The sequence below is a fragment of the Electrona antarctica genome (genome assembly GCF_951216825.1).
Source record: "Electrona antarctica genome assembly, chromosome: 6".
NCBI classification, from domain to species: domain Eukaryota; kingdom Metazoa; phylum Chordata; class Actinopteri; order Myctophiformes; family Myctophidae; genus Electrona; species Electrona antarctica.
The window spans coordinates 38,281,114-38,293,073 of NC_136811.1; the positions used below are offsets into that span (position 1 = coordinate 38,281,114).

The 11,960-nt window shown below is 42.1% G+C and overlaps 2 protein-coding genes across 2 annotated transcripts; one reads left to right on the plus strand and one right to left on the minus strand.

Annotated features, from left to right (window-relative positions):
* Positions 1-126: 126 nt before the first annotated feature.
* dnali1 (dynein, axonemal, light intermediate chain 1) lies at positions 127-6,823 on the minus strand. The gene is made up of 6 exons (XM_079502607.1): positions 6,388-6,823; positions 3,895-4,031; positions 3,420-3,589; positions 1,883-2,061; positions 1,357-1,521; positions 127-943 (listed from the first exon to the last, which is right to left on the minus strand). Exons 1-6 carry the CDS (start codon positions 6,460-6,462, stop codon positions 908-910), a joined length of 762 nt encoding a protein of 253 aa, XP_079358733.1. The 5' UTR covers positions 6,463-6,823; the 3' UTR covers positions 127-907.
* Positions 6,818-11,367, plus strand: snip1 (Smad nuclear interacting protein). Its single transcript, XM_079502606.1, has 4 exons — positions 6,818-7,182; positions 7,691-7,817; positions 9,242-9,798; positions 10,288-11,367. The coding sequence occupies exons 1-4, from the start codon at positions 7,004-7,006 to the stop codon at positions 10,547-10,549; spliced, it is 1,125 nt and encodes a 374-aa protein (XP_079358732.1). The 5' UTR covers positions 6,818-7,003; the 3' UTR covers positions 10,550-11,367.
* Positions 11,368-11,960: the final 593 nt, after the last annotated feature.

The following is an 11,960-nucleotide window of genomic DNA, read 5'->3' on the forward strand; positions in this document are numbered from 1 at the left end:
TTTATTAATCTCCACGAGAAGATTCAAGCAGTGTGTGAGAGACTTTGCAGCTAATCTTTCATACTTGGATGATCAGCTTCATATTTATTGTGCATGTTGCCAACAGGCTAATATAAGGACCTCAAGTCTGTGAATGATAAGCATTTGTCTCTCCAGACTTGAATATGCATTAAATGCATCCCGTATGGACCGTAACATTAAATGCATCCCGTATGGACCGTAACAACTAGCCAGCCGGGTGCCTGTCTCTCTGACTTATGTGATGTACTAGCCAATCACTGACATGCATACACGCCAGCACAAATCCACAAAGAAATTCAACATGACAATATTCTGCAGAACCTTGATGTCTGTGCACATTCGCAGTGCTAGCTGTCCGTTTTTTATATGGGTCTCTTTTCTCTCCATTTCATGCAGTGCCACATACACACAGGTCTGAGGTCTCTTTCATGAGATTGAGACTAATGTACTATGCCAGTATTATATGGTCTGCCACTATCATCACTACTACATGCCATTACTTCTCAGTTTCAAGACTTGTCTACAGAACGTTGTGTAGCTGTAATGTCAATGACATTGCAAATAATTATCCTGTGAAGGACTTCAAAGCGACTGTGGTGCCAGCAAAAACCTGACGCATTTAAATTGCAACCTTTGATTTGACTGGTGATAAACATAATTGACAGAAGGAATTGACAATCAAAGTTTGCACATTACAGATCAATTAGAATGACATAAATCTGACAGAGAGGTACGTAGACGATGATACACAAGCAGCACAACTGTTTATCACTTGCTACCGTTTCATGGCTTTAGGCAGTAATTTCACTGCATACATTGCTATTATTGGGGGATGCCTCCTGGTGGAGATCTGCCTATTTGTCAGATAATTTATTGGCTGTTGAGTTTACTTCTTTGGGGCAATTATCCCCTCCAGTTGGGCCTGAAAGAAAAGGAGACCGATTAGCTATAATATTAAGTAGGAAGAGAGGTACACCAGTTGCTAAATAATTTAATAATAAAATAATATAATAAACAAAATATCTTCAGTGACAGTGAATAGAATACCATATCTAATGTTAATGTCTGACTGAGACAGGCAAACAAATAAACAGAAGGATGAGGTGCTGCAGACCATGGTAAAGAAGTGAAGAAAAGGCTATACACACTCATATAGCCACGATGCAGGATAATGCATTGTATACCAAAGGACTTCATCGGGGAAGACCTTTCAGCCTTGTGCTGCCTTTACTTTTAATGTCAGAGAGACAAGCATTTCTCCTTAGGTGCACAATTAAAATGGAAGTATCTACTCTTGAAAGTTAATGGTGTGTGATTCACTTGATGTCATTTCACCTTAAGCTGCTGGTTGGTTCTCTTCAGGAACTGTATCTCTTCTGTGTGCTTATTCTCTTCCACCTGTCGCCTCTCCATCTCCCGCTTCTCAATAGCTTCACATTTGGCTCGCTGCTCATTCACCTGCCTCTCGATGTCTCGCTTCTGATCCTCCAGTTCAGAGATCTGGCCAATGAGAGAACACTTCATTATGGAGCAGTTTCTACCTGACACAATTAATTATGCACGCTGATTGCCAAAAGTGCAGCAGCTGTTTAGATGCATGCTGCCATCTGTTGGAGAGTCAGCTGAAGTACACCTTGTGTGGGTGGGTGTCAAATTTGATGTATTTCTAGGGACTGTAGAACCAATTTAATACTCTTGGCATGAGCTGCTCCATTGCAACAGTTGGTGGTAACTTGTCTTGCCCATGAGCAATTTGCCAGTCATTTTTCCAAATAAAATAAAGCCATTCTTATCCACTTATAGGTGTTGCAAAACAAATCTTGAAAATCTGTCAAACTATGGAGCGTAAATTATGACTTACCCTCTTCTCCATATCAGACTTGCCATGGTCAGCCTGAAGGGCTTTCCTTATGCCAAAGGCCACACTGCTCTCATACAGTGTCTGATAAGCAGCTGTGGTCATACAGATCTCATCTCTCACCCGTAACAGCAACAGACCCCTCTCAGCACAATTGATAGTCACCTGTCTGATAAGTTCATCTGAAATGATAAGGCCGAGTATGGAGGCAAGGGTTACATAGAAGCTGACCACAGAAACTGAGTAGATATTAATTTCCAGCCTAATTGAAATGCTACACTGGCAACTCCAAAACATTGGCGAGAGATCTGATTAGAAAATAAGGTAAAGGTTACATAAAAATCCTTACATATCGGCACTGTCGGGCAGAAACCATCTCCATTTTTCAACTTTTTCATTTTATTTCATCTCTACACTAATGGTAAAAACCCCCACCTAACTCCACTTGAGCTGTATTCGTGAATAGTTATGATAATATAAGGTCACATTCAAGTATAGTATAGTATTGTCTAAAAACATTTCTCCATTTCCTGAAAAGTTAATACTTTGGACATAGCTGGTTTCTGCCTGACCGCAGAGTATCTCTGCATGCATCATTCTGTGCAGTGGTAAATTGTAGGCAGCATGCAAGTACAATTTTACTTGAGTATCTCCATTATTGATTTTTAATACTTCTTACACTAGTATCACTACATCTCAGAGGCAGATATTGATGTTTCTTTCCTCCACTACAGTTAGTTGACAACTTTAGTTGCAAGTTATATAAAAAAGAAATATGTTGAGACAAAGTCTCTCTTTCAAGTGGGAACTGGCCAAGAGGCAGAATAAAATTAGTAAATTACACATCTTTGCTAAACGCTATGGGGGCCCCATAGCGCGCGTGCATGCAGAATTTTCAGGGTTTTTACCTAATTGTATCATAATCAACGGCCAATGAAGGGCCTCAAACGGTTCCGTTTCCCAGAAGGGCCATGGCCCCAATGGCCCAATGGCTAATTTGGCCCTTCATCTACGATGATCCTTTTGACATTTTTCAAGGGAGTTAGCGAGGCCAAATTGAGTCTGGTCTGTATGTCGTTCGACGACTACGCCCTCAGATGAAAATGAAGGTACAACGCAAAGTAGCCAAGCATTTGATCTGAGGTTTAGGCCATTCCTAACCAATTGAAATATGCGTGCCTGCCAACATGCACGCGCACATGTTGGCACAATAGACCAGTGGTTCTCAAAGTAGGGTCCATGGGGTTCCAGGGGTAGTTAATATAGCATCATAATCAGTGTAACCACTTTGAGCAAGGTCAGAACGCATGAGCCTGTAGAATAGATCTTGAAAATATGTGGATATCTTTGAAACATTTTAACAACACAAATATTGTATGGTGGACCACTGGACCAAATACATAATATTTATTTTCTTAACGTGAAAAGGTTTTGAGAACCACTGCTATATACACTATGCAGGACTGAATGCAGCCAACCGAAGGTTGTAACCCCAGTGACCTCAATCATGGAGAACATGTGTTTCCTATCTCCTGCTCACCAAAACACTGGGAGTAGAGCTCCCTGCGGACGGGGCAGATGCCTGTCTCTCTGGCTTGTCTTTGCTGTAGCTTCAGGTCCAGCTGCTCTTGCAGGTGCATCACATCCATCCGGGTACAAGGAGAGCTGGATACCTGCTGTACCCACAGCTGGTTGGCCTCCATCCATTCCCTGCAACACATTTGGTTGTGTTCAATAAAACTGGCTACAATACCGTTGTATCAAAGTATACGCGTATTGTTGCCGACCCATATCTTTTGACATTGGCCTTTTCAGTGCAGCTCCAACACTGGAAAAAGCTGGAAGCATTGGCAATGTGGCAATGTGGTTCAGTTGGTGTGAATAGTGGGGAACCTTAAACACTATTTATACTTCGTTGTATAGGATGTGAGCTTGTAGATGGGCTATTTTTGGGCCTGTTGAAAACAGATTAACAACATACTCCAATACTGTTGTTGATAAAGTTTATACTGAACCTTGGTGGAAGGATGACATTAAGGATTTCTTCGGTTTTCTGTTTGTTGGCGTCGGCAGAGGCTGACTTTGGTTTGGGTGGTGGTGGAACAGGGCCGGTAAAGGCAGGTGGCTGAGGGCTCACTTTCAAAGGGCGTGCCTGTAACAATTAAATTAATTCATTACATTTTTATTTAATCTCGAATAATCTATTGAGGGCAAGCCCTCCTTTGCATGTAGAAGCCTACATTTCACAATCAGAAAACACAAAAAGAACAGAATAAACCGTTAAAAACAAATTAAACGTAAATCAACAACAAATCCAGCTAAAACCACCACAGTCGGGTAATGATTTTCTAGCATCATCCTGAAGCGTCCAGGAAGGACAAGACAATTCAATTTTAAGTCACGCTGCAGGAGATCCCAAAGAGTCTGATGCACTAACTAAAAGCAGTCTTAACAAAAATCTGTCCTCAGGCACCTGCATGGAGAACTGGCCAGTCACTGAAACGAGTTAAAAGTGGGCCAGAGTTCCAATGCAACATAAAAGTATTATGATTGGTAACTTTCCGACTATAGAGCTTTATAGTGATTATTGCTTTTCTCAGAACGAGACCATCTAACGTTCTAACCTAATAAAAGAATACAGTGGTCAGTATAAAGTACCACTAGTAATAAACCTGAGGGCCTCAGTGGGGAGCAGCAGTGTGTCTATAAATTACACTATAATCCCGATCCAGAATCGGTAGGAAAGATGATTCAATCAACAATCCTCTACAATAATAAAGGAAAACTGGCTTTATTTAAAGATCTTCTTAATGACTTAAAGGGGCATTCCACTCATTTTCAACATTTTACTATGTCATTAATATACCTTAGAGCTGTAAGTGGAAATAATAAAAAAGTCCCCCCATTCTATGTTTCCTAGAACTGGAGGTCTGAAAGAAATCATTAACATGGTGAAACACATCTTGATGATGTCATCAAGATGTGTTTCACCATGTTAATGATTATTTTCATACTTTTCATACTAGGAAACACATAATGGGGGGACTTTTTTATTATTTCCACACAAAAGCTCTAAGGTATGTTAATGACATGGTCAAATGTTGAAAATGAGTGGAATGCCCCTTTAATGAACTGAATACACACACAGGACCACAATGGAAACAAGCCCCTATAGGGCTGTTTGTGTTGCCAACATGCAACAATCATTGTAAACCATACAATCTGCAAACTGTTAATTGCGATTGCATTTACTATGAAAACGTGCACTTCCCGTTGGTTCGTCACGCCCCCATATATGGTCATGCCTTGTGACATCAAGTGACATCATCAGGGATCTCCATACATGGGCATATATGTAGTCGCGACGTAGACGACATCGCTAGGAGCCCTTCCCCATATATGGTCACGCCTCGTAACATCACACCTCGTGACACCATGTGACATCATGGAGACCCTTAGATCTCCATATATGGTTGTCAGTCCATCACGCCTCATGACATCATCAAGCCCAAAAATTAAGGCCCGGCCCTACCTGGGCTCTCATCAAACCCTGTACACTCAAGACACTGCCCCCGCTGCCACCCTTAGATCTCCAAATATGGAGCTGATCTATTCTGACATTTCATATGTTGATCTGACCTCATCAAACCTGTACACTCAAGCCTGTACACTCAAGTCATGCTCCATATATGGCCAGACCTCATCAAACCCTGTACACTCAAGACACACTCCATATGGCCAGTACATAATTCATTCCATATGTTGATCTGAGTCTGACCCCCCATGCCAAAGCACCAGCGCTTGTCCAGCAGTCTGCCGTCACCCAGGCGGGTGCCTCAGGGTGTTTTAAGGCTCATACATAGTCTGGATTTTCGGTGGTTAGATGACCACCAAACTACAACATGACGTCACGAGCCGCGGTGAAGAGCAAACCACCGCCAACTTCCCAGCCCTTCTCTCTGTTTTTACTCACCACCTGTTACGAAGGCTTGTATCATAAAAGGCAGATCCCAGCCTCTAAACCTCAGATACCAAGCCACGCACCCGGTATCTCCACCGATCTCAGAATCTACAGGACCCAAGCAAGACACAAGATCCAAGATCAAGAACAACTCAACACATAAGAACCAAGGTGTCTGGCTTTACAACCCAGATACCTTGCATAGCTTTACCAAGACCACCATTCCAATTAGCTCCGTTAAACATCCCGGTTTAAGTTCAAATCGGACACCACTGCAGTGGGTCCTAGCCTAAACAACCAGCACTAGGTGGTCACCTCACCACCGAACATCCAGACTATGAATAGGCCTTTACTGGTAAAGTATTAAATCAATCAATCAATGTCATAATTTCCCAGCAAGTTTCCTGATGTGATCACTGATCAATGTACATCTTTAATTGAGCCAGATGCTAAGATATTTTATACTCTTACTATTTCAATATTTTTACTCTTTGACAGTAGAGATGTAGGCCATAGTCAATGCTCTACGATGGCACTGAGGACTTACCTTATTTGGGGACTTTTTATCTGTATTTCTGCTCACCAAAACGGGATTGTCATATTTCAGTAAAGACTCAATCATTGTGTTGCCTTGAAAATACTATAGCCTAATTGCCTATATACCCAAATACCTTCCGCTTACTAAACTCAGCTCACTGAAGTTCGTGTTTACAAAATAAAGTTTGGTCCTACTATTGTTTTGAGTTGTCATGGCACGTTGTCATGACAACTCGCTCCATCTTTCTTTCTCCGAGCTGAAGGATATGTTTACTATTTCCTTTTCATTCGACAGATGACAGTTTAAAACACATGTATGGGTTGTATGCAACGCATTTACAGGGTTGTATAATTACAGAGCACTGCCACACTGTCACTAACTCATATTCATATAAAACAAAGAGAGGCGCAAGTTGAGCGGAACAAAAGTTGAAACCCGCCGATGGGAAAACCGACAACTATTTTCAACGTACCACAGGAAACGGATGTGCATCATTTGTAGTTTCAGCAACAGCGCGTATGTTTCTCTTTAGCTACGTTTGTAATGAATCGTCTCTATTTTGCTTTTGTATTATGATATAAGTATATAAGTAAATCCGTTACTGAACTGGTGGAGCTCGCTCATAATGGATAAAGAAAGGCGACACAGAAGAGGGGTGTCCCCGCCAAGAGAGTCCAAAGTGAAGGTAAAACCAGAGGTAAAACAAGAGAAGCTAAGCCCGGCTAGGCCACATAAGTCCCGGCGCTCCAGGTCCAGATCTAACGGTAGCTCGAGCCCACCGGCACCGAGAAGAAGAACCAGCAGGTACATTATTTGATTATTATTCCCCGTATACAAATCATAAACTTAATGAAAGGTTAAACATGTTGGACAATAGTATACTGTGTGGTTAGCAGCTAAGCTAGTTATCTTCGTCCGAGTTGCTAGCTAGATGGCTACCTAGCATTGGCTAGCAAGTTCCTTTATTGTTGTTTTTCTCCAATGGTCACATCGCTTTCAAAATTAAACGGAGCCACGAAATTCACTCCTCGGATCTAATTATGAATCACTCCTTCAACATAAAGCCAGATCAGTACTAGGCATGGTTCACATGACGCGTGTACTAGCATGATTTATGTCACGATTATGACTAGCCCTGGTCCAGTGCGACCAGGGCTAGATTATGACATGTCATGTTTCGGGGCTAGATCAGTCCCAGCAGCCATCTGTATATTTCTATAAAATATGTGTATGGCTTGTTAGCATCAATTTGCCTCCCTGTTTAAAAGTAAATGTGTTTTTGTTTTCTTTAATATTTTATAATTTCACGTAGATCACCTGCCAGGAACAGGGATCGCTCGCCAGATAGAAGGGAGAGGTCTCCCGTCAGGCGGAAAAGCAGATCTCCCAGAAATAAGAAGAGTCCAGTCCGTGGTGCTGCTGATGCCAAAATAAAGCGGGTGATTTGGTTGTAAAGTCTCTAGATGTGTGAATTCCTGTTCATCGAGAACACAGTGTGGAATGTGTTAAATAGTAAAAGGATATGGCTGTTGTAATTATATGGATATATATCCATATATAATTATATGGATATATCTTTATCCGTTATGAGCGAGCTCCACCAGTTCAGTAACGGATTACTTAATATATATCATAATACAAAAGCAAAATAGAGACGATTCATTACAAACGTAGCTAAAGACACTTGGCCAACAGATATAGCTCATATCCCAAAGCCATAGAAATCCACTGTTGTTCAAACAAGACAGCATCTAATAACAGCGTCGCTATATAGATCTCAGACTTCATGTGGTTAGTCAATGATGTTATGTCAGTCATTTATGCATAATACGTATCTATGTTGTATGATGCATGTTTGGGCAAGGTTTCATCCCGATCCAACCTAGCCTCGCGTAGCGATACTAATATCTGGTGATGATAACGCCGATTTAATAGTATGATAAGGGTCGAATGGGGTGAGTCTCGTCGTCTTGTCCCTCTCAGCATTACATTTTTCCCACAATGTCCTCCTGCCCCATATTTGCATACTGGGCCCTGGTTGGTTATAGCCTGGTTGCAGACGAATGTGGTTGGCTCGTCACCACTTCGGCCGTGAAATCCTCCCACAATTGAGACGTGCCAGAGTCCAGACTCCAGACTTAATCTGCCTGGGGCAATATTTATTGCAAAGGCTGGCTATGCGAGGCTAGGTCCAACCACCATTGGCTTACTAGCCCCGGACAGACCTACTCACAGACCCATTAGATTGGTCACCTCCTACAGAGCCAGGTGGTCAGATTCTTACTATTGCGTTGGTTCGGCAGTGAATAATTAAGGCGATGAACACAGGCATTGTAACGATATATATTTTTTCTTACCAAGTAGAATGGATGAGGATGAAGGCAAAATGTCATGCTTTCAAATACTCATACTTTACAGTGTTTATGGCACATCAACAACAACACACAAAAGGGTTTAAAAACAAGCAGACTACTTGCAATATGTTTCAAGTTTCAACTCTTCCTCAGGCAACACTCAAATATTTTTTGTATTACAGTGGTCTCCCTCAACTTTTTTACTTTGTATTTTGGCCTTTTTGGGACCCCTGGGGCTCGCCACATTTTGTGTCGCACTATTTTTGTAAATAAAAGTTATTCCAGTGACAGCAATTGCTTTTTTCGATTTGCATCTGGGCATGCGCATTGCATTGTTTACACTCTTGAATGTGAGATTGCTTTATATCTGGAAGTTTGAACATGCATACATGCATTTTTCCTTCTTGGCCATTTTAGAAATAAGAAACAAATTAAATTATGTTTTCTTTTTTTTCCCTTTTTCTTTTTTAACTTTCTGGACTTGTGTTTAACTGCAATTTCTCTCACAGGAGCAAGAGCAGCGGAGTGGTAGCAATGACCGTAGGAGGCGAAACGAACAGCCAGAGCAAGAGAGGCGGAGCCGATGGGAGTCGGATAGACCACGGGAGAGAGAAAGGGGGAGAGAGCGTGAGAGACCGCGTGAAAGAATCTCTCAAGCCCTCCAGCAGCAGCAGGCTGAGAGACAGCAACATGACGAGCAACGCAGAGACAACCGTCGGCAGTTGGAGGAAAACCCTGAAGAACAGGCGTTTGGGCGGCCACAAGAAGGTGGCCTGGGCAGTGACACCCCTCCTGAAGATAAAGAAATGCCCAACTTTGAGCTGTCTGGCGCACTCACAGAAGATACCAACACATTCCGAGGTGTGGTCATCAAGTACAACGAACCGCCAGAGGCGCGCATCCCTAAGCGCAGATGGCGCCTGTATCCCTTCAAGAATGACGAGCCCCTTCCAGTCATGTACATTCACAGACAAAGTGCCTACTTGCTGGGGCGGCAGAGGAAAATTGCAGACATCCCCATCGACCACCCATCCTGCTCAAAACAGCATGCCGTTTTCCAGTACAGGTGAGAACAATATTCTAAATCAGTGACCCAAATGTTAAAATATAAATATATTATTAAAACATTTAAGTGACTGCAATTCTTTGTAAATTATTTACAAATTATTTGTAATTTATGCACATTATTAAATGTTGGAAGAAATTGGATATATACTCACAACCTATCAAAATGGGTCCACAACCCACAAAAGGGTCCCGAAACGGTGGTCTAAATAGTACTAACTAGCTCACTTCTCTTGGACCTTGTTGCCTGGATGCAAATTTCCTTCAAAATGAGAACATTCTCATCATTATCACCCCACAACCATGCTGCCAAGTGCCAACAAGAGGGAGAAAGCTGTTGAGTGCTGCCAATTAAATTGAAACAGCTGTATCACAGTTCATATTGCAGTCATGGGGGGGGGGGGGGGGGGGGGAATCCAAAGTGAAAGTGAATTTTTGCATAGCACATATCATATAATCTTTTTTTTTCTGTCATTCCGCATTTTACCAGACTGGTGGAATTCACGCGTGCAGATGGCACCTCTGGCCGCAGGGTGAGACCCTACATCATTGATTTGGGCTCGGGCAACGGCACATACCTTAACAACCTGCGAATCGACCCACAACGCTACTACGAGCTCAAAGAGAAGGATGTGATCAAGTTTGGCTTCAGCAGCAGAGAGTACGTCCTCCTGCACGAGTTCTCTGACACAGCAGAGGTTGATGCCAAGCAGCAGGAGGAGGAGGAGGACGATGAAGGACTGGATGCGTAAAGCCACATTTTTGGAGCCATGCAACGTAAATAGCAGAGCTACAAGCCCACTCGTTAAGACCTTGTATATCTGCTATTTTCTGTGCGCGTCATAAGACGGAACATGAATTAAGCTCTGGCCACACCACAGACTGAACTGCCAGTTTGCATTTGTGGGTAGAGAGAGAATGTCCTCATCATTGTTCAAACAATCCCACTCTTATGGCAGCAAATGGAACATGGAAATGAACTGACATTTGTGGGACATTTGTGATCCTAAATGGATTAAGATTGGTATGAACATTCTGTAGTCATGAATTAAACTGCTTTAACCTGCCACAAACGTCTCAGAAGACTCTATTCTCAGGTTGCTTGCTTCAGACCCATGTGGTGACTGATCAAAGAAAGACACATTTTCTCACATTTGACAGTGTGGTAAGTGTACAAAATAATGCTCAGTGCCAGGAGTTATCTTACAAATGCTATATTATATTTTTTGATCACAACATTGAGTACAAATTTGAACGGAGGTCTAGCCTCCTGTATGTCCAGGCTACATCTGTAAAATGTACAGGATCTACTGAATGTGAGTTCCATATTCATCTTGTGTATGTGTTGCTTATTGTCAGAAGAAAGAAAACATACAGGCTACAGCTTGTATCTATTGCTTTTCATTTTGTGCTTTTGAGGTGTAGGGAAATTAGTTTAAATTGTCAGGTTCCTTGTTGACCATACATTGTGTATTTCATAATGCTACAAGGCTTTATTTTTACCATTTTGAAGAACGATGTTACATAGTGTAGACTGTTTTGTAATGTAAATAAAGACGGTTGGAGATTATTGGCCATTTCCTGTGTTTTATTCCAGTTACCACATTGAATGCACGTGTGGTATGGTAAGAGATGTGCACCAAAAGTATTGTGCATTACAAAGAGAAACAACTACGGCAACATTGGGCCAGTATGTTTTCTTGACACTTGTGTCTATTCTACACATGTATATAAATAATATGTATGACTTGTAGTTATACGGTATAACTCAATGATTGATAGATATGCTATAACATGATTGTCCATTTAAATTATTGCAAGAAAAACCCAAAGCTTTTGATGATTCAAAAAAATCACACCCGTGTGAAGTAAGTGGTGCAACTCCGTGTGGGGGTCCCCGGGGGGGGGGGGGGGGGGGGGGGGGGAACGCACCCAGGGTGCCGGCCCGATTCCGGCGAGCCGCCCTCGTCCAAAACGGTTGAGAAATGACAGAGTTACCGTGTGGGGGTCCCTCTACTGTACTGTACTATACTGGCACACCCAAAATCACCATATATACGGTTAATATGTGTTTGTGTGTGTGTTAGGTTGCACCACTTAAATATGTCCTTGTGGAGTTCCACAGGATAAATTATTTATCATGGTCAAATGGAACCTTATGGA

Bases quoted from the DNA above. Each gene is read 5' to 3' on its own strand.
- dnali1 (XM_079502607.1), bottom strand. From the start codon at position 6,462: ATGATTGAGTCTTTACTGAAATATGACAATCCCGTTTTGGTGAGCAGA. The intron at 3,590-3,894 runs GTTCAGTATAAA...AATGTGTTGCAG, and splicing joins AATGTCATCCTTCCACCAAG to GGAATGGATGGAGGCCAACC. The intron at 2,062-3,419 runs GTGAGCAGGAGA...TTATCATTTCAG, and splicing joins GCTCTACTCCCAGTGTTTTG to ATGAACTTATCAGACAGGTG.
- snip1 (XM_079502606.1), top strand. From the start codon at position 7,004: ATGGATAAAGAAAGGCGACACAGAAGAGGGGTGTCCCCGCCAAGAGAG. The intron at 7,183-7,690 runs GTACATTATTTG...AATTTCACGTAG, and splicing joins CCGAGAAGAAGAACCAGCAG to ATCACCTGCCAGGAACAGGG. The intron at 7,818-9,241 runs GTGATTTGGTTG...TTTCTCTCACAG, and splicing joins CTGATGCCAAAATAAAGCGG to GAGCAAGAGCAGCGGAGTGG.